General features: G+C 35.1%; 4 protein-coding genes across 12 annotated transcripts in view; 1 reads left to right on the forward strand and 3 right to left on the reverse strand.

Moving 5' to 3' along the window:
- LOC124176460 (protein CLEC16A homolog) overlaps positions 1 to 8039 on the reverse strand; it is a 19733-nt gene extending 11694 nt beyond the window's left edge. The window contains exon 1 of the mRNA XM_046557795.1: positions 8035 to 8039. The gene's annotated coding sequence lies outside the window, so the exon portion shown is untranslated. The remainder of the gene's footprint in view (positions 1 to 8034) is intronic.
- LOC124176463 (longitudinals lacking protein, isoforms H/M/V) lies at positions 225 to 14900 on the reverse strand. Of its 4 annotated transcripts, none has more exons than XM_046557807.1 (6): positions 14699 to 14900; positions 12815 to 13163; positions 11761 to 12114; positions 11073 to 11202; positions 3055 to 3632; positions 225 to 2542 (listed from the first exon to the last, which is right to left on the reverse strand). In XM_046557807.1, the coding sequence occupies exons 2-6, from the start codon at positions 13124 to 13126 to the stop codon at positions 2270 to 2272; spliced, it is 1647 nt and encodes a 548-aa protein (XP_046413763.1). In that variant the 5' UTR covers positions 13127 to 13163; positions 14699 to 14900; the 3' UTR covers positions 225 to 2269. The 4 variants fall into 4 exon arrangements, with proteins under 4 accessions (XP_046413763.1, XP_046413764.1, XP_046413766.1 ...); XM_046557808.1 differs by lacking the exon at positions 14699 to 14900 and adding an exon at positions 14227 to 14360; XM_046557810.1 differs by lacking the exons at positions 225 to 2542; positions 3055 to 3632 and adding an exon at positions 4441 to 7323 and having other exon boundaries at positions 14699 to 14899.
- On the forward strand, positions 13850 to 22788 carry LOC124176462. 5 transcript variants are annotated; one of them, XM_046557805.1, is made up of 7 exons: positions 14244 to 14335; positions 15268 to 15378; positions 16927 to 17327; positions 18894 to 18973; positions 20101 to 20194; positions 21033 to 21099; positions 21500 to 22788. In XM_046557805.1, exons 3-7 carry the CDS (start codon positions 17310 to 17312, stop codon positions 22786 to 22788), a joined length of 1548 nt encoding a protein of 515 aa, XP_046413761.1. In that variant the 5' UTR covers positions 14244 to 14335; positions 15268 to 15378; positions 16927 to 17309. The 5 variants fall into 5 exon arrangements, with proteins under 5 accessions (XP_046413758.1, XP_046413761.1, XP_046413760.1 ...); XM_046557804.1 differs by lacking the exon at positions 14244 to 14335 and adding an exon at positions 14480 to 14615; XM_046557803.1 differs by lacking the exon at positions 14244 to 14335 and adding an exon at positions 14516 to 14650.
- Positions 22789 to 22818: 30 nt separating this feature from the next.
- Positions 22819 to 25807, reverse strand: LOC124176464. Of its 2 annotated transcripts, XM_046557813.1 has the most exons (7): positions 25599 to 25806; positions 25260 to 25386; positions 25029 to 25175; positions 24791 to 24915; positions 24459 to 24697; positions 24077 to 24275; positions 22819 to 23996 (listed from the first exon to the last, which is right to left on the reverse strand). In XM_046557813.1, exons 1-7 carry the CDS (start codon positions 25653 to 25655, stop codon positions 23964 to 23966), a joined length of 927 nt encoding a protein of 308 aa, XP_046413769.1. In that variant the 5' UTR covers positions 25656 to 25806; the 3' UTR covers positions 22819 to 23963. The 2 variants fall into 2 exon arrangements, with proteins under 2 accessions (XP_046413769.1, XP_046413768.1); XM_046557812.1 differs by having other exon boundaries at positions 22819 to 24275; positions 25599 to 25807.
- Positions 25808 to 25819: the final 12 nt, after the last annotated feature.

Raw genomic sequence — 25819 nt, forward strand, 5'->3', positions numbered from 1 at the left:
CTGCAAACATACGTGTATAATACATGTAATTGGTTTACCGTTCACTTGAGTTTCCATTGTAGAAATACTAAAACGATTATGCTGTTTTGTTACACGCAAATCATTTAAATAAACGCATATCGTAAATAATTGAACAGCCAGAGAGAAAAAGAGTGTGAGAAAGAGAGAAAGCGAAAGCCGTATGTGAAAATAATCGTTGAAAAATAAATGATACACAATTGCTATAAATTTATTGTTAATTATTTATTTCATTCTCAATTCGTGTGTGTTTCCTATACCCCAAATTTCAACACATCAATTAATCAAAATTTTAATGACTATCGAAGAGGCAAATTATATTGGAGATGAAGCGTTTTCATTTTCGGTAGTATAACGATAAATATTTTAATAACATATACGTAATGAATAGACAAATTTTTTGTTCAAAACACTTGCTCGCGTGAAATCAATAAACAACAACAGAGTAGATGTATTTGCGTTATCTAAAACCCACGTGCACTCTAGTGCCAACAAGACGCACGTAATTAATATACAGTTATAAATAATATATAAAGTTTATGGCTTGAAAAAAAAAAATCTGAAATACTAAGATTGTTACAATTATATACAATAAATTGTACTTTGTTGCTTTTTTATAAGATTGCAACTTGTCATGACCTACAGTGCAAGTTTTAGATTCAAAATATTCGTTCGGTTTTATCAGATAAGTGGTTGGTGGCCTAGAATTATTTTCACGTAATGAATAAACTGTGTATTTGAACCGACGATGAGCTTATCTAACATGTAATATATAATTTGCCAAAAATATATTTTGTTTTGTATTATAATGCAGTATTTCCAGTTTGGGATTTATATCGTATTGATCCCAGATTAAACCTACATCAAAACTTGCTTACATAAATGCACTGATATATACATTGACATATTTATACCTATATAAGTTTTTGAATTTTTCATAAATCAATTCGTGCAGATTTTGCGAAAACATATTTCAAGTAGTTATAAAATTTCCAATCAACATTAAAAATACAAATTTATAAGTAATTCCGTACTTTTGCAATCGATACACTGAAATGAATTATATCAACATGATAAAATGGAAGAAAAATGTCATAATACAAATGATACACTGATTGAGTACAAAATTATTTCATACATAAAATTTTTCATGTCAAAAAAATTAGCTTAACTAAGTTTGAAGAATTATACACCGAAGATGCATTCAGCAAAATAAAACTCCTCATATCCGTGACTTGAACAGGTCTAGAAGTCTTTTTTCAATTAAATACTAAACTTTGTGGCTTTGGATATGAGTAGCTTAGTTTTGCACTACTTTTATTATTAATACAATAACATATCAATGGTTATTACCAACTGGATATTCACCAATTGATTAATATTTACAAATGGTTCATGTTTACACTACAAATAGTGAATTTGCAATGTCTCGTAATTGAAGCTGCGATTCATCACCACTGTCAAACCAATTTTATCCATAAATATAGCCACAACTATACTTTTCATCTTTTAATTGTGCTTGAGACTTGGTACTATGGTTGTGCATTTCTTTATATCAAATATTATAAGTTTAAATTAATTGTCTGTAAAAACATTTGGATGATTTCAAAACTCTACAAGGTCATATGTAAGATTTAAAGATATTCTGTAGCATGCTGAGGAGTTGCGGCTATCAGGATATTTGCAGAGCCACCTAGATTTTTAAGATTATTGGTACCGTGGATGATGTTCGTTGTCTGTCTATTATCTTTAGAACATAATCGTGTCATTTGAGAGGTATTACAAAACGTAATTAGAACTTTTAATTCGTTAATAACACAAGGGATAAATTTTATCTTCAATAATAGGATGTTGATTTGATTAAAATATTGATTTTCATTGAGCATTGTTTGTTCGTTGACAAACTTCTGTAATATACTCGTTTCTTAGCTACTTGGAAAAAATGGGGAAACCAGTGAAAACCATAATACAGTACTATCATTACCTACAACGGTAACGAAAGTAAAACTTTACTGCAATGCAAATGAAAATTGCTTGGTACGTATCCAATTTGTATCCTTGCCTCGTCGTTACTTTCCTCGATACAGTTAGTAATATATAAACAAATTATACAATAATATTCGGTAACTTTTAACACATATGATTAAATTGTACACGCTCACCTTTGTACACGCTGAATTCCAGCTGAAATTTAATCATTGCAAAACAAAAAGTCATTGCCGTAAAATATAGATGAAAACGAATAATAAAATTATATAGAACTAGTTTTTGGTAGAGGTCTTAAGGTAGAGACTTCTCTTTGTCGTTCATGGAATTCTTGGAAGCAGGGTACAATGCAGAGATTAGTTTGGCATTCGGGACAGTGATATTTAGTCTTCCTCCTCAGTATCCTACCATGCGCGTCTATCGTGTTCCAACAATGATTGCAACCCAAAGCTGGTCCAGGTCGTTGTACCGGACAATGACCAAGTCGTTGATCGCTTGATCCTTCTCGAGACAGTCGCGATTCACTTCTGACTCCAGTCTGTTGGAGAAAGCTATGTTTTTACATTTTTTCTTCAATTTATACACAGTGATTTTCCACAGTTATCGTTCGTGTATGTCATACCATTCAATAATTTATTGAACTTTTGGTCAAATCACTTTAAAGTTCAACCCGTTCGGTTATAAGAATTCTAGGTGACATGTCACTTTCAAACATACCGCTGACATTGTTGTCGATCGTCGTAAGAAATGTATCATGCAAAATTCAACATTACAATAGTTTGAGGAGATTCAACATAGCTTGAGTATTTTGAATATCTGCCTGATTTACAGGGTATTGCGTAATTGTTCGACAAATGAGTTAATGAACCAAGACCGAAATAAAACATCTTAGGGGAGAGATATTAGATGGAATAGAAATAGATATGAGAACTCTGACGGCATAAAAATCGTTCAACTGCTTAGAAATTTGGCTCAGGGTGTGATCGTGTCCAAACAACAAACTCAAGGTATGTAAATCACCTCTCCAAGACTTTACTAATTAATACCAACCTGCGGGGAAGAAGAACTTCGCCTCAACTCAGCTGTCCTTACTCTTAATCCGCCCATACTGCTTCCAGGCTCTCTGATATCTCTTCCTTCGCCGTGACTACTGTCTTCTGTCTTTATGAATGGTGCGTGTTCTATTATGATACTAGGACTAGTCGATCTTCCAGGATATTCAGGGTTCGAATGTTGTCTATGTATCAAATGACCGCCGGACACGCTCTGCTGTTGACTCGGTAAAAGTGGATGGGAATGCTGTTTGACTAAGTAGGAAGGTTGCGGGACGGTTAGAAGATTTGTCGCTGTGTTGGCCGTCGATAAGTTCTGTTGGTTAACCACAGCAATGTGAGGCGAAGGTGTTCTCTGAGTCTCCTCCCATGCTTGAGAAGATTGCGGAAGGTTTAGAATTGGGGTAGATGGATGAGAAGACGTAGGAGTGTAGGAGCTCGACGGAGAGGCAACAATGTGAGGAGAGCCTGGTTCGCTATCTGGCGACGGATGACCTGGTTCTGATTCTTTTTTTACACGGGGTTGACGCATTAGTAGCCGACCACGTTTTGTTCCTGTCTGTTTGCATTGGACAGCTGAAATTTGCAGTAGAAATAAAGTATGAGTCGTCTACCTATTCACCATTTAGCTATCTGTAATCGGATGATGAAAAAACAACATGACATGGGTGCGCATTAATCGTTTCATGTTTCGATAGTGTGATGATGGATGGAAAGGGATGGGGGTATGCGGAGCTAAACCATCTTTCAGACAAGCTCCATGTCTATAGGTTTGCATGACAAATTATGAATCGTACAGTTATTCTGTGATGTTATATACCAAGCGTTATGTATGATTTGTGCATGAGTATTAAAGTGCATATAATTTATGTACAATGCGTTGAAGAATAAAACAGAGGATAGTTATATTGAATGGAATCGTACCCTTTGGTACTTTAAACAATGGATAATTTCAATTTAGCGTTATTGTATCAATTTTGAGATGAAAAGTGTCTTATGAGGCCAAGTGTTTGTTATTAGAATGCTCATGTGAAAGAAAAAAAAAATAAAAATAAGTAAAACGTTACGTCTATATACGCAAGTCCGAAGCAGACTATTGGATACTATCGATTATGTTTCAACTTGGTTTTTCCATATTCGAACTAGCAACGAACCAAATCTTTGCCATAAGAAAACGCTACTTTTTATCTGTATGTAAGAAAATATGGTATATACTGCGATAGTATAGAACAAAGGTATAGCAAAGGTAGATCAAACCGATGGATTCGTAGAAGTAAATAATTATGTTTATTTTTATTGCTCTAAATATGAAAAGCAAAATCCTGCCATAAATTTTTCTCACATTTGCACAAAAATTCTAACAACTAAGTTACCAGATCTATTCCTATACTACTCTGAATAACAAAGTTTTTTTTTTTTTTTTTTTTTTTATATATATATGAATAATTAGTGAACATGGATAATCATTATTGAACAATTAAAATTCATACTACATGTAGCTAGTATAATATACGTACAAAGACGCCCTAATGTGTATTATTGAAACTTGTTACGACTTTCAAAACTATTTACACAATTCAATAAATAGCGTCCTAGAGAATATACACATTTTCTCGCATGGTTGGTTTCATTATTTTCTTCTTCTTCTTTCTTATTATTATTATTATTATTATTATTTTAATTTTTTTTTTCTCAAACACTATTTGCCAAGGACAGATATTCAGCGATAATTTGGAAGCTATATTGTTAATGAATCATCATCTTCTTAATGTTAGATAGATTTGTTGTACTGTAAAATGAGGCGTATTAATAATTTAACTGCATGATCAAGTGGAATGTTTATTTGTTTATATGATGTTGATTAGGAAACTCCATACATAAATTGCAAAGCACAGTTGCAACTTGGTAATTTTTTATCCATCTGAAGACTTTAGCTACTTCCAGTAATTGAGTTGTCATGATCAGTACAATTTATGCCCACAAAATATGATGAAATTTCAAAATCAGAGTGCTCGGATCAACCAATAGAATGTGCGTTGATAATAAAGAATCACCAAATTTACTGACACACTGAATTCGATTTCACACACAGTAAGAATTCTCAAATTCAGATAAATCAATTTTTCGCAATCTTTCCGCAGGTAAGCTAAACAAGAGAGAGGCCACATTCCTTTTCATATGGTCATCAGATTTTTACTCACGATGCTTATATGAGGTAAATATGAGGAAGAGTTACAATAAAAAAAAAAGCAAGGCTGTTCGCCTGTGCGCTGTTTCTAATGTATTATCGATAAAATTGAATGTTGCTAACTGCGCTATTTCTTTGATAAAAATATAGCGACCAAAATACCTCTGATTGTGCGCATACATAATAGATACTATTTCTGTAAGCTTTGCCAAAATCTAACGATACAACTAAGCACATAAGTACAATAGTAATTTTACAATAATTCTGAATTGCATAAAAGGAAGAGAAATGAGAAATGAAAAAAATAAAAAAATGTGTATATATATTATATATATATATATACATACATATATATATGTGTGTGTATATGTCAACAATGATAGGAAGGTAATAACCATTAATGTAATTGGAGACATTAGCCATTGCTTGATTAATAAGAAATTAGACGTCCCTAAGATGTTTACAAAAAGGTTTACACGCTTGCTTAGTTAGGTACCAACACTTATATAAATACGCAATTCAAGACGATGAGACATCGTTCACAACAGCAGCAGATTCTCACAGGCTACATAAAAGGTATATGTAAATATGCTTTTAATTTTGATACTGGGTGAAATGTGAAGCGAAACGGAAATACTTTTTAGTAACTGATAGCTGAAAAAAAAAAGGAAAGTATTATCTCGACTCTCTGCTGGTGATCATGTCTTTAAATACGTATCTCGTCATGCAATATTTATTCTATAGGGTTATTTATCAGTTGTTGAACACACCTGATACTTGGAACGAGACGGTGCCGTTTACAAGGACTTGAGGTAAAACCTATGCGTTAGTAGCATTTGCGATCACCAACTGATAAATGATCGTGTATATGTATAATTATTATATTCTAAGTGATATAAAGCAAAGCACCTGAAAAAAACGTACAGTTTTAGTAAGAACAGGAAAAAAAAATTTTTTTCATTAAGAGCCGTTCAATCACCTGGATCGTACTTTAATTTGGATTATTTTCATACCATCAACGGTATGACAAAAAGATAAAAATTGTATATTTCTTTTTTTCTTCCACACGAGAATTAATTAACATCTGAGGAAAAAAGTTGATAAGATTTAGATTGCACAAAGAAAAAGTAAATATTTTATAACTCTATTACAGAATAGAAAATAAAAATTAGTTTAAAGGTAAAAAGTATAGATGCATTGAAATAACAGAATTGAAAAAAAAGAAATATGTATATTAAACAGTTCGGAAATATACGTAAAAAATGTATCATCCATAGACTAAATTGAATATACAAAGTTGTGCGAATTTTAAAATGATTGGAGAAAGTTATTTCTTTGTCATTGTGTTAATAATAAGGAATAACACTTTTCATATAGTTCAAACTCAACGTTGTGGGAAGAAAGAAAATATTTAAAAAAAAGACGACCCCCCCCCCCCCCCCCCCCGCAATATCGTACAGAGACATTATCACAAGCAGGTATACTTGTTTTTCTTTTTAACTAAATGAAAAGTATGGTTTGTCAGAGTTTAATAACGATACTGGTTTTTGTCCGAATTTAGTTCAGTTCACATGGAATTATAATTGACACCGTGTAAATTGATAGGCATCGCTGTACTCTGAAGGGCAAAGTCGCTATGCCTGTTGTCTAGATAACCACTGAGCATGGTGTGCGGTGTATGCGCCATGTGCATTGTATGCGTGGTATGAGCATTCAGAGTACTATGCGGCGTAGACGGCGGCCCCATGGGCGAAGGACTTTGCGAATTGATGGGCTGACTCAGCTGAGTCGGAGGCGGCGGCGAAGCGTTAACTTCTTGTTTAACTCTGGATTTCACACTGGGACGATTGTTGGGGTATCCTCGCTTCTTATACTCGAGCCAAAGAGTTCGATTGTTAACACCAAACATACGTGCCGCCTTGCAAAAACCTATACCTCCGTACCGTACGGCGTCGAGAGCTCTAATAAAATTTTCATCAGCTTGTGGATTTGTAGATCTTTTTCGCTTGTTTGCGGTTTGTGGGCTAGCGCAGGGACTTTGGCAGTTTGTTGTACACGGCGCCGGTGGCGTTGTCCCGCCTGAGGAGTGTTGAACCGTTGAATGAGAAGAGTTTGAATAGTTGGTCAGGGCGCAGCTAGATGCGGTCGTGTTCGTAGTCGAGTACTGACCACTGACCGGTGGCGGCGTTGTTATTTCAGGTGTCGTAAAAGCTGATGGTGCTTGGATCGACAGATTCGTTTGACATGAGGACAGAGCGAAACGGGGATACGTGTGCTCCATTATTGTCCATTGCAGTCCTGCGGGACAGACCAATTTTTTTTTTTGGTCAGGATAATGATCGTTGCGAATTTTATAAAAATTATGAATAATTTTTTTTTTTTTTTTAAGTCATTTTCAAAGGCCGGACATGCGTTTTGTTGAAATATATGATTGTGTGATTGTGATGAGAATTGAAATAATTATCCAGTGACTAAATTAAATATAAGTAGATGAGGTACAATGATTAAGCATTATAATTCAATGTATTTTACTAAAATTAATTTAGCAATATATTCCAAAGAAAAGAAAGATCGAATCAGTAATTAAACCTGTTTCAGCAATTTTTTTTCTCATAAACTCCAATTTTTATATCACATCCGCCGTTGAATAATTCATAAAACAAAAATGACCGCAATTAAAGTAATTGTAAGTAGAAAAATTATGGCATGGCACAGATACATTTTCAAGCACAAAATATTCGCAAAAACAATCTTAATGTTTTTGTTTCTATCAAAAATTAAGGCCAAGACAGAGCACACATACGCACATAGTGACAAGAGAGACTGTACATATACTTATCATAAATGTGACGGAGAAGAAAAAAAAAAAAAAAAAAAAATTAAAAAATTCTGTGTGCTATGTATCTGCGTGCCATGATGATTTTGTGAATGAAAATTATTTATATTCATAAGTGTATGCATATATATACATCTAGTGTATATATATGTATATGCGTACTTTTTAATATAATTTCAAGTTTGGATCTATCATCGATCTATTATCATGTCAAACGTCTGTTGATCCAATGTGCAACATACTTGAACGCATCTGTGCCAGCATATGTAATATATTCTAATATCTATGTAACATAATAAAATAGTAACATGCAATCAAGATATACCTACCACGAGAGAAATATTGCTCGAGTAATAATAAATTTTAAATACAATTGGAAAATATTTGTAGAAACTTTTCGTTATTATCCAGCTCTGCTATAGAAGATATATATTTATAAATAAATCATTGAGACTTGCAGGCATTGTAACGCGACGCTAGTGTTAAATTTAAATTTATGATATCGAAAGTAGCATAATATATCGTCGATGCCAAGATATCGCGAACAATTATTATACACTCATCGCCAATTCACACACCCTAATGAAGTTTCAAAATTTTCTGAATTTTTATGATAACAAGAAGAAAATGAATGAATAGTAAAGTAATGGTGATAAGTCTTTGAAGAGCGCAATAATTGTACGTACTAATGAAGAGCAATGAATCCAATATAATATATCAAATGAAAATTGTAAACAACTTTGAGGAAAGGAAATAAAAATTATGACTATGACAGCATTATGCTATTATGAAATGATTCGCCATGGGCGCAAGGACAAGGGGTGCCGTTTGTGGCTGAAGGAGGTAAGTTTAATAGGATACTAGAGAGGATCTTTCATGGGTCGACACAACTGAAAAAAGTATATTTATGTTACCAATAGCCATGAATTTATGATTGTTTTCAGAGGATGAAGAAAGTTAAGAAACTTATGTCGCGACACTAACGATTCTTTCAAAGTAACATACTTATTTATTTAGCAGGAGCCGACTTATGAGTCTCATAGTAATTAAACTATTTCCATACAGATCCTGTTTACTTGGCATTGGCACGAAAAAATGATCCGAAATACGTGGCTATTTGTTGGTTACATGTTCCCTCACTAAGTATGATATACTAGGGTATTGTAGGAAAAAATATTTAGCGATTTTCTACCGTGGCACACCCTAAAAAGCTTGTTTAGGTCAAAAGAAATATTCTGTAAAAAGATCAGTATACTATGTTGTGTGGAAGATTGCGCTTATGGTAATTTTTCGCTTATTGTCACATTTTTTTGAAATGAAGAAACACGTAGTATCACTTCAATTATTATTTCGTTCCTGACATTTATATTCAGTCAAAAAATCACGATTCATAACACAATGATGTATCAACCCGGGAATCTTATTCTCCTAAATCAAAAGATCGTAATAAATTGTAAGTATTTCATGAGATTGAATTAATAACGAAAAAGGCGTCAGATCCACTTCTCAAACATCGACTGGAAACTTAATATTAAACGTGTGGGTCTTCTTAGTGACGTAAATTGATATTCACGGTTCTTCATAAATTTAGAAAAAATTTATAACTTTGAATGATGAACTGAGCGTGATCTTCCATATAACGTAGAACGCTCATCTTTTGCCAGAACCTTTCTTTGAACCCAAACAAATTTTGCAGGGGTATCATTGTTGAAGATCGCAAACATTTTTTTCTGAAATACCCTAATAATATATACCCATAAGGAGTCATGCATGATTCTTTTACCAAATTTGCAGTAGGAGAGTGGAACTCAGATGGACTGGTCATGATTTAGATGGTGAGTATGAAAAAATGGACTATCTTCGCACCACCAATTTGGATGCTTATTACATGAGATGACGAGATGTTGCAAAGGTAAACATTGTTTTTACGATGCCAATATAAAACTTTGTACTACTATTAATAACAACAATAATAATAATAAAATAATAAAATAATAAAATAACAACAACAACAACAACAACAATAATAACAATAATAATAGGCGTGTAAAAAATAACAAATATTGATGCGGAAGTAAGAACTGTACATTAATAGAAATGAATTTTGAGGATTCTATGAAACCAGACCCTCAAGCTAATGCAGAGACAACTTATAATATTCAGAGTGATGTATTAAGTCATCTCAAGTGACTTGAGAATCTCACTTCAGGAAACCCCAATAGTATATCAACTACTGATTTGTTCTTCATCTTTTTTTTTTGTTTGACTTTACCAAAGAAATCTTCTCTGTGTTCATGGTTTTTGAAAATGTAGAACCATTTTCCAGTGAGGCAAATATTTTTGAATAGAACAATTATATCGGTTCAAAATGTAAAGGCCATTGAAGCTAAATTCAGCTAGGCTGTAACCCTTGTGATATTAGAATTTGTTGTATATTTTTTTGTGAACAATACCGGTGTCAAAATGGTTTTTCATGAATTTTTTCAGCTTTTCGTCGTAATATCTTCACCGGATTTGAATTACGAGAATAACTACTCTCCCGCGAATATGAATGTTACAATAGATGTACTTGAGTGTTTAGAAATTGTATCGCAACGAGCCTGAAGGAAAAATTGCAACAAAAGAGAATTTTGAGGTTTCATTAGGAATAAGAATAAAGAAAAAGAAAAAAAAAAACGTTTTCCATCGCAAAGAAATCATGAGAATTATTTTCGAAACATATTTTTATGAGGATGCGTAAAATTTAAAACTTAAAACAAAATCGAATGTCACAAGGTTCGTGGGCTAACTAAAGTGGGCAAAAATATCCTACATATAGTATGATTATTTGTGAGGTGGATTTCTATTAGCTTGGGACTTTGTATGAATTATTGTCATTACGAAAGTAAAACTATCGAATGTGGTGATGTTATTTTTTGAATATTCCAAAGACCGTTTATTATTCAGACAACGATTAATAGAAGAGGGAAAAACATTTTTCAATGTATCCTACCTTGATGGGCTGGCGGCTGGGAAACAGCTGAACTCTGTGCTGCATTAGCCCCGGATTGTTGACTTATATCTTGCATCGATGCTTCACTCTGCGCCGGTGTATTAGCAGAACTGCTTTCCATATTGCTCATCTGCAGTAAACATCCGACACTGAATTTCATCTCTCACAAAAATGTCGCGACATGTCGAATAAAATCATAATCGTCTATCGTAATCAGTAAACGTGAATACATCAACTGTTGACAATGACATGAATTTTTATAGATGTAGCAACACCCATGAAAATGACTTGGATATTTTTGACAAAGAACGTTTCATGCACTGACTTTCTTAAATTATTAGCAAGCTATAAAATATATTTTGTTACAGGCTTTCTACTAATTTTTTTCCTAAAAGAAAGAGCGACGAAAGAGAATTCTGGATCAATTGTCGAATGTGTTGAACAATATTCATACTTGATTTGACCAATTTATTCCTGGACTTGATCAGGGCGTTTCGTTAATAATGAACAGTAAAAAAAACCTCCGTGTTTAATCTGAAATAAGTGGCAAATAGTCAGTTTAAATTTTTAAAAATAGGCTCCAAAGCTGTGCTTAGGGACTTGAGTGGAAAGCCTGTATTATGAATAATCATAGACTAAGAGTCAGTGCACTTCTAACGACTATAAGGCAATACATTTGTCAACTTACAATTGATATCTGGTCTTCGTCGATACTTCCTTGTGATTCCGTGCTAGCGTTCAAGGGTCGTCGTAAGTGTTCGCCAGTTTCTTGAGACATCATTGACGGCTCAGGTTTGATGACGTTGGTCGCTACCAGTGTTATCTCATTAATTTCCTCCGACTTTTCACCTGAACCAGAAGTTGAACCAGTAGATGTTTTCCTTAGACGTTTTCGTCGCAACGACGGTGACAATGGCGATGGACTGGGAGAACAAGATTCACCTCGATCTCCTCCACCGGGTTCACTGCTTCCACTTGGCCACTTGGTTACAGAGGCTGTATGCATTTCAGCAAGGCCCTTAATCTTTAGACTTTCGGCAGTCTGTAATAATCAATGAATAGCTTTTTGGCAATTTCCTGGCTGGCTACGACAAGAAATTTCACAGCAATTGTAAAATCTAACCGTAATAATTTAAATTCGATCCCATTTTCACATTTTCGTCCAGGATTCGTAGGGAGTTTATTGTTTATGACAAGTAGACTTTAACAATTACCAAAACTAATTCAGTTAATTGTTTAACTTTAATCTTCACCCCAGCTGTGCTCTTTCAAAATCTATCTGATCCTTATTTTTACTGTTTCTTTGTACTGTAGGTGAAAAAAATTGCTTACACATTTTCGTCAACAAATTGCTGTTACAGGACTTAAAAAATTTCCCACATTGCAATATTTTCTAATAGCGTTTTGCTTGCTAAGTATTCATATTAAGTGAAGTCGTAGATCGTAAAAATTGCAATGAAATGTGGTCAATTAGAAAAATAAGACAGAAAAACAAAAAATAAGCTAGGTATGAGATTTCATTACTTCTTTGCAGTGAAATGATCTAAGGTCTTTGGAATGAGTAACCTAATCTCATTAATCTCCCTGGTAAATTAGATATTAAAAATTACACGATACGTATAACTTGGATGAAGTTTGATAGTGTGCGATATGTTAGAATGTGGAAAAAAAAAATTAAATAAAATTAAGTGCAGCATTGTACGGTAAATATGACTTGCTACCAGCCCTGTAATAATATTTACCTTAATGATGGAGGGCAGTTGATCTTGGGAGACGTTGACTTCTCCGTAGTACATAAAATCGACCATTATTTTCAGATCGGAAAACTTGACGTCTTTTAATATGACGATCGGATGCTGACAAGGATTGACGGTGAACAACGATTGGAAGTATGTACTGCAGGCCGATAGTACAACTTTATGCGCTTGGAGATGTCTGCCTTCAGCTGCCAATGTTACGTCAACCAATGTCTCGTTGTTCAATAGGTTTGAGAAAACTGATATGAAATTTGGCTGATGATTGTTCCATCGGAGGCAAAACTGCTGCATCGACATCCTTAATACGGTTTCCGTTGTGACGCTTGAAATTTAACTGAAAGTTCAGAAAAATGAGGAAAAAAAATTGATAACAAAATAATCTACATATCTCACACACACTGTCACGTGCAGAAATGATTAACAAAAATAAATAAAATAAAATGAAGAATGAAATACAATGAAGAACAATTAGTTAAAACAGGGCTGGTAGCAGGTGAATTATTCAAAAAAAATTTACAAGACTAAATCACTATGTCTCTATGTGCATTATTCTCGATATTTTTAATAACTTTATTCGTAGAGTTGTTGCGTGAAATAATGTTGTAAGGATATGATTCGTGAAATATTAGTGAAATTGCATGTTTCAATATGTATTTGGCCAAGTTTTATTTATACTATTTCTTGTGATATGAAAAGGGAAAATTTGATGAATTTTATTTACAGTTTAGCCATTACACGACGCACGACATATCTCGCACAGCAATTTTTCACAGATTTTTCTCTGCCAGTTAGTAATATCGCTTAAAACGCACGGCTCGGAAAGTATGAAATGTGGATGAGAAAATTTACAAAGGATTCTTATTTAAATTTGCAATTACTCCAACCAAAGTAGTGTAAAATTTTTAAATCTTGTTTCAAACAAAATGACATCATAACTCTGGGATAAACAAAACGGCGTCGTTAATCTCACCGACAAAATCGAACGTCGAATAACATGAGCAAAGCTTGAGATTGCGGTACGTAGAATTACAGTAGATGAGAAAAAAAAAAAAAAATCCCAAAAAAGATAATTCAAACAAGTCTACGAAAAATTTGACAATAAAATTCAAATCGGAAATAGCAAAAGTGACTAAAGTGACGAAAAGTGACTTGCTACCAGCCCTGCTCGTTGACAATGTAAGTTATAATAATTATTATAATTATTATTATTATTATTCTCTCTTCCAGTTATTAAAGGGTCGCGATAATGAGTCAATGCCCAATGTAACACTGTATATATCGATGTAAAAACGTTTGAGATTGAAGCAGGCATGTATTCGGAGTATATATTAAATGAAAATGAAATGAGTAGAGAATAGTTGGATTGTATGAATATGACGATTGTTATTTGAACCAACCTATTTAAGCGAGTGCAGGCCGATTTGCTAGGTAACTCGGGGTTAACGGCTACAAGGAGAATAAGATGAGATGGAAACTGTGTAACAAAGTGCAGAAAGACGGGCGACGGTAAGAATATAAGTATCACTGAATTTATCGAATCCGACGACGCAAGCAAGCGGAGGTGCGGACTTGGGAGAGAAAATGGTTGAAATGATGATCGAGTTCGTATTATCGATCACTTGAACGCCATAGGATTGTTTATGACCAGCAGTCTGTTTACATGCTATATTGATGAGCAGTTTTACGCGATCGCTAAAGTCGGTCCGAAAAGCAACGGGGGTTAAGAGGGGAGTTCGGCCGAGGCTGAACAAAATGGTTCTTTGATAAACGGAGCCTGTTTCCCACGGTATTCGCCTATCTTCGAACTAACTGTCCTCTGAGGTCCGTACGAATCGCGAACGGGATTTTATTAATTTTATTGCAAGTTACCTTGATCTGGTAAATTTTCCACAATAGACTGTCCGATGACGCTGGTGTAACTCACGAATGACGTCATAAGCCAACCTATTACGTAGTTGTAATATCCCCGGATTATTTTAACTCTTTTTAACACCGAAATTGATATTTTTTATAAGTATCAACGGATGACACGTCAATTCGTTCGACGCTAAGATTACCTGCATTAATAAAGTCTAACTTGATCAATATATTTACCATTCGTGTTTGTGCTGCCATCTCTCGTCAATTTTGCAAACTTCACTTCCATGGCGCACGCACTCAAGTTCAATTTCCCGATTGATTATATCAACGAGCGTATACGATTTTCAAATACATTACGACAGAAAATTATTCCTCAGTTCGATCATTTCTTACAACGTTATAAATAAATTTTTCTAGGTTAGGTGATCTTTTCTAAATCGTCTCTGTAGTTCGTTGATCTATAAGCCGTAATTCTGCTTTTAACGATCGTCATTTGACCCTGTTATTTCAGAACGTTGAATAATGAAAACGAAAATTACAGTTGGAGTTTATTATGACGTATAATGCATTATTTTCAGTTTATTTTTGGACGGAGTAAAGGAGAAAAGAAGAGATTGGTGGAGCTCATTGATTTTTTCGATGGGGCTGACGACGAGTGGATCGCCATTTTCAAATCGGAACTGGTGGAGGTTTGAAATTTTTCACTACACGCGATCCGTACCGTTGACTGAAAAATGATCATGAATGGACATAATCGATGCGTCTTCTCTGAACAACATTTTTTGCAGTGGCATGTGCTTGAAAAATTTTATATTCGAATGGTTGGAAATATATTGTCTATCATGAAATGGAAGCCTGCATAGCGAAGCAAATTAACAGCAGTTGTTAGTCATGACCAATACCTTATATTAATTTTCCGCATTACTGACTTGAAATTCCAGTGTAGCCGCTTGGCGAAAATCAGCAAACCATCGATTCGTTGTCGAAAGGGAATTTGATTTTACTCGCTTTCACAATTATTTTTATTTATTTTGTGTGCATTATTCACAGCCCCGTTGAGAAACTAATGGTAGAAATTCAAATAGATGAGCAAATTAATATACCACACGTTCGAAAGTATAACTGCTGATTAATTGACATGAATAATTTCTTATCTCTATTTATTTTCACTTGGGACAAATATTATATGTATGTATAGTTTATTCATTTTCAAGATTCGGTTATAATGTATCTGATTTGACGTGACATTAATTTTATGGAATTACAATTGTAATAAACAATTTTGAAAATGATGAATTAAGTATATTTTACGATTCAATAATTTACGGGGATATATTTTGTATAACTATATATTAACATTATACATCCTATATAAAACTGTGGAAAATAAGTGAAATTCAGTTATTCCGGTGCCGTAGAAAACGAGAGCTTTACTTCGCGCATGGCGGCAGATATAAATCTGATTGGTTTCAACTGAATCGTACACAATTTCGCTTCAGTTCTTGAAGTTGCATATATATAAGGTAATTGCAGGCCGGTATAACAAATTACGTATCGTAAGTTGTGTTGAATGAAATCCAATTTTCTGGTCGAGCACTCGTTATGATTACGATTGCCGAAACTTGCAGTAAGTCGAATAAAGTGAGCGTGGTATTTCAATTGTCAAACGGTTGTTACGCGACCGCGTGAATCCGCCGAAGCATCAAGTTTAGGAAACGGCGTCCTATAGATTGATGCATAGTTGCAGGTGCAGAAAGTGGCGAAGCAAATCATAACCATGGCAAGACGCGTGAAATTATAACTTTTCAATACCACTATTTTTTTTTTCTAAAATTCCTTGGAGGTCAGGGAGGGGGGTCATGGGTAGTCTAAATAAAAATTTCTTACCAGATTTGGCAGGAGTGTCGACCGCCATCTTGAATTTATGGAAGGATTCATTGTTGTCAAATAACTCGCCCATTTGCAACATTTGACTAAAAATTGTCACAACTAAATTTATAGAAAATTTAATTCTCTTACAACTTTGCTCGTGACAAATTTTTGTATACAACAACCGATATTCCCCGACTTAAGCCATAAATTCAAGATGGCGGCCAAAGCTACTTCGGAATATGGTCGAAATCCTGGATTTGGACCAATTTGGACCGAGAATGATCCCCCACCCCTCCTCTCCATTTCTCTCTTTCCCAAAGCTTAGCAAAAAAAAAAATGGTGGTATCTAAAAATTGTAATTTCAGATGTTTACTCGGACATTCCGATTGGGCTAGAAGAACTTTCTTTTCACTGGACAGATCGGAGAAGCTCGCGATTCATCGGCAGACGTGCGTCGCGGTGCCGCTGCAGGGGATTTAATCCGGCAGTCATTATACCGATTCAGACGCGTTACACCCGCGAGATTGGAGAAACGGGAGGTGGATCTCATCGCGTCTAACTTTGATGTAAACTAAGTGGAGCGTGTAACAACCGTAAAGATGATAAACAAAAGACCGCGTCTCCTCGGGTCGCAGCTCATTTTCATACGCGCCCGCCTCGGCGAAACAGCGGGATCCTGCTCCGAAGACGAAGTGAACTTACGTGTACCAATAATATAGATATATCTGCAGTGTTTTGCCAAGGCAAAATGCGATTCCAAATCGCGGTACGAAGATCATTAGAATTATACACGTTTTTTGATATTTTGTTTTTGGTTTCTTGATTCTTGTTTTGTCAATTTCAACAGTTTGTGATCACTGCGTGCATATTATATTTACATCGCGCACGATCTCGAAGTTTTTAAAATTTTAGAGAGTGTTGAAAAATTATATTAATCTACAATTACATCACTGTGCGTGTGGGATGAAACCCCTCGAGTGTATGAATATTCATTGAGATTAGTGCTGAATATATTAAGGGGCTGGGATTATGGGCAACCGTTATATTGCGAATGGACAAAGAAAATTGTTAATTATAAGAAAAATCAATCGCGAGTCTATGTTGTGATGTTAAACTGTAAAGCGAAGTATTATGACCTCTTCATGTGTAGGTGGCAAATATTGTTAGTCGTTGTATACAGGATCAAAATATCAAATTTTGACAGTTTGCTCAGAACGATCGTGAGAATACGTAGGAAACATGATCTAACACGTCAATTATTGTATTTTAATAAAATTGCTGTCAATTTGATCGGAACTTATTGCTCCAAGTCACTATATTTGTACCACTGAAATATAGAAATACTATTTCAGTGATTTATACCTACATTCATTTGATTTACTGTTCACATTAATTTTTGTTATGTGATCACTTGCGTAAATGTTATTAGAGTATATAAATCACAATCTTGCAAACAGTACATAAGCTTCATCAACAGTGTAAATTATTTGAGGATATTCTGTACAATGTACAAACGGTTGAGATATGATCTTCACGAGTATGAAGTTATTAAGTTTATCGTAGAACAAATCACGATTTTCTAAATTTATAATGATTTTTAACGAACTAAGATTTTTAAATGTGAGTGTGTTGTGTTTTATTACGGTTTACTGAATTTCAAACAATTTCGAAATCGCGAAATAACGGTTTTTCCTCAGCATGAATCGTTACGATAACGTTACTAACTTCAATACGATTGATCTTCAAGTATTTCGCTATTGACAATCGGTTATTTTGTATAAAAATCTTTCTCCCTGTCCACGGAACTAAACGTATTTTTATCGCTGTTGTTAATTGTTACCTGTACATTCAGCATTCTTTAACAATGAAATTCACGCTAGGGTTGTAATAGTATTATGTCTCTTCAAAAAGATCACTTTGAAGTTGGCAACGTTATCGTAACCATTCATGCTGAGAAAAAATTGTTATTTCGCAATTTTCGAATTGTTTGAAATTCAGTAAACCGTAATAAAGCGAAATATAGTTATGTTTAGCAATCCTTGTTCCATCAAAATCCCCAGAAAAATAAGAAAATAGCGATTTTCTCTCAAAGTTTCGTTAGAGTAAAGTTACTAACTTCAACCTCGTTCAAACAGGGCAAAACTGTACAAAACGTTGACGAAAAGCCTAGAACCATGCGTCATCAACTCGTCTAGAATATTTTTTTTCGTTCGTGATTAACAATTAGTAGCTTTGAAAATTATAAAAAATATTTCACGAAAGACGGAGAGTCCTTATAGTTCAGTTAATTATTGTAAGCCCTAGAAAAATCAATCATTCGTTACTGTTCCAGAGCTTGCGGTGGGTTTCATTGTTGGTGATTAATTTAATTAGTCACGGATTCACAGCTGAGCAAAAGAAGCAGGATTTCACGTAAGTTATACATACCTGTATAGAATACACTTGTGATCTTAGTAAATAAAAAATACGACGGTAATAGGACTAGTACCAATGACGAATGTTAGCTGAAAGGATAAATATGATGTTAGATTCAAACGGTTACGATTATGATCCACTGCACGACGTTTTCGTGTGCAAAGGTATATAAGCTTTATGCAATCAAAAGGAAACCCTATAATATAAATCTTTGTTGAATAAAATATTTCAAGCATTTTTCTTAGGTACATTACCTACATAATTTATGCACCAACATCCACACGGACACTCTTTATATCCTCTTATCTTAATAAATATGTGCGTAAAGTTAATGTACAGGTATAATCCATTGTTAGTACGATTCTGGTGAAATTCAGGGCAAAAAATAAACATGAAGAAGTATAGTAGCAGTGTAATGTCACGATTAAAATCTACTTCGACATGGCATTTGTGTGGTAAATGAATGCGTGTATATTTGTATAATTGTGTACATGTGATGGATACATGTGGCCCGCTAGTGCCAGTTACCCGTTATGTTAATTCCTCAACGGTGAGAGAATAATATGACACGACTCAGTGCTGCACCTCTGCTTCTTCTCTTCGTTTTTACAAACACGTAAAAGATCGTTCACGCTTGATTATTTATATTTATTCGAAAAGTCACGGTATAGTTCTTCATTTTCTAATCATTCGGTTTAAAGAGATCAGAGCACGGCTGTTTGTTTTTTCAAAACATACAGAATTTCAGGCCAATTAACGATCAACTCGAAACCTTGCTAATAATCAAATAATTTTACTGTATAATTTTGACTATTTTTTTTGTTTCTTGTAACAACTATCGTTGATTACAGGCAATGAGTTACCAAACTGAATTACAAAAAACATCAATTAGGCTGAAAAAGTATAAAGTTTCTCGTATCAGAAACCAAATAAAAAAAAAATAATCAAAAAATTTCGCTCATACTGTTTACACACGTATATACCGTGAGAAAATCGTCACAGGACGTAATTTCTTGCGCGACAAACCGATCGCGTTACGTTCGAGTATACTTTCACGCTATTTAAACGTTGCAGTACTGTACAAGGTAAATTCTTATAATGTATAGGTTTCATATCATTTGCAGAAAAACGCTGCCTCGTCCGAACTCGCTGATGGATAAAATGATGAAGAAATATTCTTACCCGAAAAGCGAAGTCACTGCGGGCGTTGGATACGGAGTAAGTTGTTTTTTCACTTTGTCTTAACTTTCTTGGCGAAATACGGCATGAAGCTTTCGACCGGCTGATTGTGCATGTATGTAAAATAATTTACGATTTTCTTTCGACTTAATACTACAAGTGTGGATCTTCTTTGTGACGTAAATTGATATTACGATTGATGTAAGCGATAAAAAAAATGTATTCACGTTTCTTCGTGAACTTAAAAAAATGTATAAATGCGAAAAATTATCCGAGCGTGATCTTCCACATAACGTAGGACGCTCATCTTTTGCCAGAATTTTTCTTTTAACTTAAACAAACTTTTCAGGGATTGCCATGGCAGAAAATGGCAAATTATTTTTTTCAGAAACACCCTAATGCACGTACTTTGATGTTATAGACTAGTTTGTAATCATTGAAAGTATCTCGATTCGAATGATACTGCGTATAATATAACAAGTGGTCCGTTATTTCTGACGAAGTTTTCTTCTATTTTTTAAATTCGCCGAGAAAGTGTGAAGGTACGTGCCTAGAATGCTGAAACTAATCGAGGAAGTATCACAATCGTTCTTTATCTAGTCTCAGGCTAATTATTCGGATCATTCTTGAAATTGAACTAGATTCCGAATAAAATGATCGTCACACTACGTCAGCTCGAGAAATCCCTTTCCAATTTACATCCATGATGCGTAATTAATGATATATGCGCTACGGCGTAACCGGTTGATACCGTGTACAAATTATTATAATTAAATGCTGAACCTTGGCATGTGTTTACGACTTATCGCAAAGCTCATCTACAAAGTATCATACACGATTGACCATGCAATTGTGAATTTGAAGCTTTAATTTATAGCATCATCTACATCCGCTCTACTATCAGGGAGAGAAGGAAATGATGTATCCTTGTGCCGTCGAGTGCGGTGAGTATCTTTAAGGTTCAAAATGTTAAAATATCCTTACGTACTACCGCATGTTTTTAGACTACCACGTAATACCTAAATTTGTGAACGTCAGTCGGAAAAAATTCTATTTCAATTAGTCCATGCGTGGATTGAAGAAGTGTTACATAAGTTTGAGGCCATTCAAGTATTAGCTATCGCATTTTTTGCAAACTTTTTGACACGTTTATTGAAAAATCGATTCGTTACCTGGGAATGGCAGAAATGTTATTTACAGTCACATCGTGATCAACTACGTTTTAGCTAGTTTTAGCGCTAGCTGATACTTGAATGGTCCTTTTTAGAAAAAGTATCACCGATAAAATTTGTTTTAAATATTCGAACCCTTTAATCAAAGTGAAAAATTTTCAATCGCAAACAGGCGAATGGGAGGCAATGGACTCCGGAGAGAGTATAAACGAGGCCAGCAGTAACGTTGACATGGTGACGACGCATCCGGACATGTCCGCAATCGATATCACGACCCCAAAATCTCGAACTTACAAGGACATATCGTTCTTGCGTCCGAAGAAGTACAATTCGGCAACATCGTCAGCGACGTTTTCGACGGATTCTGCGTCCTCGAAGCCGGACATGTACAGCAATTTTGGTATCCGCGACTCGAAGGGTGCAGGTATACAGATACTTCCGCAGAAAGTGAAGAGCGGATATAACGAAGACGACGCCGAGGATACGAAGATCCCGAATGACGGCTCACTCTACGAGAAATATCGCGACAGCTTTTTGAGCAGGTTCAACAGCGGATTCCCGGAAACCGGTAACGGTGGTTCCAAGGAGAATGAGTACTATAACCCCATGGCGGAAACCATGGGGTATAACCCGCCCTCGTTCGATGACGCCGATGACGAAGATGTCAGAGGGGAGCGACTTTATCGGCCTAAAGACTACAACGATTTCCTCCATCCGAAGCGAGAAATGATTGAGGAGAAGTACGTGAAGCATGACGTCAGGGAAGAACGTCTGGAGGATGTCAGGACGAATAGCTTCGGGATTCCTGGCGGAGGCGATGACTACTCGTCGGACTCAAATCCTGGACTCCGGGAGCCAACGAAATACGTTGATGATTATGCCGCGCCCCAAATCCACAAAGGGAATCTGGAACAGGGAAGAAAACGGCATCCTTATCGCGGCGGGTATCTAGGATCCAATTATTTTGATTATGGGACCAATCGCAAGCCAATTTATGGTCATAAACAGCAGCAGAAAAAAAATCCAACCGTCGGTCGAAGGCCTCCGAGTTACGGAAGACAGAGGAAGTACCCTTCGACTTCTTGGATTGGTCGATCTCTTGGATCAAGCTCGCAGAAAATGCAGTACCGCGATGCTTATCAGAGGCGGCCGAATTCCTACCATCCTTACAGTTCTAGACCCGTGTATTCTGCTCGCGGGCGTTTCGGTTCTGGGGGAATTCAAGTTGTTCAACCGCCTCAGAGACCGCCTACCCATTCACATCAGCAGCAGAGATACCCCGATCATAACATTAAAGGATTTGCTAATTCACCGTACGCCGTAGGACACAGAGTTACTTACAAACGACATATCCCGCAGAAAAATGGTTTCACAAAGATTATAAAGCGGTATAAATCATTCGTCAATCACATGCCAAAGAAGTACGTCATCTCTGGTGAACCGTATCAATTAGGACGTTGAGTCCGGAATTATCAATTTTGATTCATTTGATTTGTACACGGACTGCGGTAACTTGCTGCTTTTATTGACACCAAGCAATCCTTGCTATTTATTGTAAGATGTGATTTGGTGCTGGAGGCCGGAAAACGAAAGGGCTCAGAAGATCGGCGATTCATTTGTATTAATTAACGCTATTGTTAGAAATGGTGTTTTGCAACATTCTTAAACAACGATTTCCTTGTTTTTACGCACGTTCAATTATATCAAGAGTATATTAACGCGTAAGCGATTGACTATAATTATAGTATATCTATAGTTTTGAGAGTATTGATTATTTCATGAACTTTTAAAAATGTCAGATCAATGCGCGTGAAAGTGTGTATGTACATAATTATTTCCGAACTATAAAATATATTGTATTTGATAAAAGTGTTATAAGTAGATAAATAATTTTCATCGTGTAATTACAGTGTACGTGAATTATACAGCATCTAATAATATCTATAAGAAACAGAAAATTAGACGATTCTTGCTCTCCATACGCCTCTTCAACATCATTGAATAATAAATTATAATATGGATTTTTTCACTCTTCTAATTATGCGACACAAGTGATATCGTATACTTTCAACATCTTTTTAATTGTCTATTAAAATTAAAGAATATATGAGATACCTATAGATGAAATTACGTAGTTTAGGAATAGGGACTCATTGTCACACATGCGGAAGACACTTTCTTAATAATATGTGCAACGAAACTAGCTACAGCTTAGGATTTCACTATTGAAATATAAATAGAGATCTCCACACTGAATCAATCACAAAAATTGTTGACCGCGTTTTGTATTCAGCTCAATTTTTCAAGCAGAAATGGTAACTAGAAGAAATAATTTCACTTTGTCGAAGAATATGAAGTACCTATCTGTGTACTATAGATTACAAGAATTGAAATTATTCGTTTTGACTGATAGTTCTAAAGAGATGAGTTAATTTTCTAGAGAAATTCCCATGATCGCAACTTAAAACCACAAACCATACCCCACCTCACTAGTAAAGGAAAATACAACTGTGCTCTGATACCTGTTACTATTTTTCAGTTGGTATTCGTTTGATGTGATAACATGGAGTTGTCCAGTAATCGTTGAATACAACATGCCCTTCCTATGATTCTATAGACTAATATCCTCCTTCCTTTCATAGCTCTGTTGACTCTTCTTCAAACTTGGCCTTAAAGGTAAAGTTGGATTATATAGACTCTGCTGTTGCCGGGTAGATTGAGAATCCGTTGCATTTTTCAAACCAGTTACCGTCGATGTTGGACTGTAATCAGGGTCTGGAATATCCCTCAAAATCGGCTTTCTCCATGTATCCAATGGTGAAATATTCGAAATTGGAGATTGCAGTTCGCTTCTAGTGTCTTGATGATTCATATAATAACTATGGAGCGTTGGAATTGTTGAAATATTTGTTTTCTTTGAGTTTGTGTTGAGCAAAAGCGACGTTGGCCTAAATAAACGAAAGCACAATTCAATCGTTTTACACAAGAAAGCATATCAACCATAGTCATGTAGGCTGTTCACTTAAATGTCCATTAATAGTTTTGGATAGTTTTTTCCATTGGTCATATCCAATTGATAGATTAAATATTATATATGTCAGGAATCGTAAGGATAAAAAATTGGAAATTACCTTGGCACTTCAATTGGTGCAAAACCATCGATTGGATTTTGGTCAAGAAATCCAGCTCGTTCCAAAAACAGTGGCTTACGATCATCTTTGTGTTTCACAAAGTTGTGCAATGCAACTATAGCGAATATACTGCCAATAAAATTTATTACCCATAAAGCGCCACCTTTCACGCTTAAAATCATCATGGCAAAAGGAATAACGGGCACCAGCGATGTTCCATAGATTTCGGAAGCATTGGACTATAAAAAATTTTAAATTAGTACATTTAGTGTGGATCCTGAACCTTAACACAACATTCGATGTCATTTGAATAAGCATGCAACAATACTTACAATAAGATCGGTGAAATCAAATCCGAAGTAGACAGCTAATACGAGATCCATCGTACAATTTCCAAGTGTTAGTATAATCCAACATGGGAGGAAGTAATGCAGAATTTTTTTTCTGTACACACATCCTACACAAAATTATAAACTCATGTTCTAAGCTAGGGTCACAATAATTCGGTAAGTGGAGTACACAATGCATGTATGTCGCAATTTCGTAAAAAGTTAATATTCCAGTACATACCGCTCATTATCAGTGTACTAAAGATGATCCAGAGTCCAGAAACTCCAACGTAAACTGCCATCCAAATAAACAGCCATTCTGGTGTGACAAGGTTTAAAAAGTAATCGTCTGAAAGTACCGTAGTGTTGTAGACCTGACATTCTGCCCCTGTAATGAGAAATGTTGGTGTTATTATACTTTGCATACTTCAGTGAAGTACCAATGATTTTTAATCAGCAATTGTAGAATTACCTTGAAAGTACAGTCCTACTACAAGCGGTACAAAAGTGCTGAATGTTTCATCGGAATCCACTGTGATTACACAAAGATGTACCAGAACACCCAATAGAGTGAGTATACAGAGTATCAATCCTTGTACCTAAGCCATAAATTTTTACACATGCACAGAGTTTAATATAACAAGAGTTCAAAAATTGATTAACACATATCGGTACAATAATGTGAAGCACGTTTACGAATCCATTTTTTTCACATCATCTGAAAGTTCGTGATGTTGAATTTCGTTCATAAGTTTGATAGCGCTTATTGTTTTAGAATATATTATCAAATACAGTATAATTAGACTCTTACCAATCCCAATGTGCCTAAACAAAGGCACAAAGGTCGAACAAGTGACGAGACCGCCATTTGGCAATCGACTCTCTATCTGCTGAATTTGCCTCCTGTTAATTGTAATACTTTTTACGCCTTTTGATATGCGGGAATACTGCAAATATCTAATCAATGCTCAATAAATGATCTCACATCAAGACACCCACCCACTCACACTGACTGACGCTGATATCATGGTA

This window comes from Neodiprion fabricii, chromosome 2, assembly GCF_021155785.1.
Source record: "Neodiprion fabricii isolate iyNeoFabr1 chromosome 2, iyNeoFabr1.1, whole genome shotgun sequence".
Classification (NCBI taxonomy): Eukaryota; Metazoa; Arthropoda; class Insecta; order Hymenoptera; family Diprionidae; genus Neodiprion; species Neodiprion fabricii.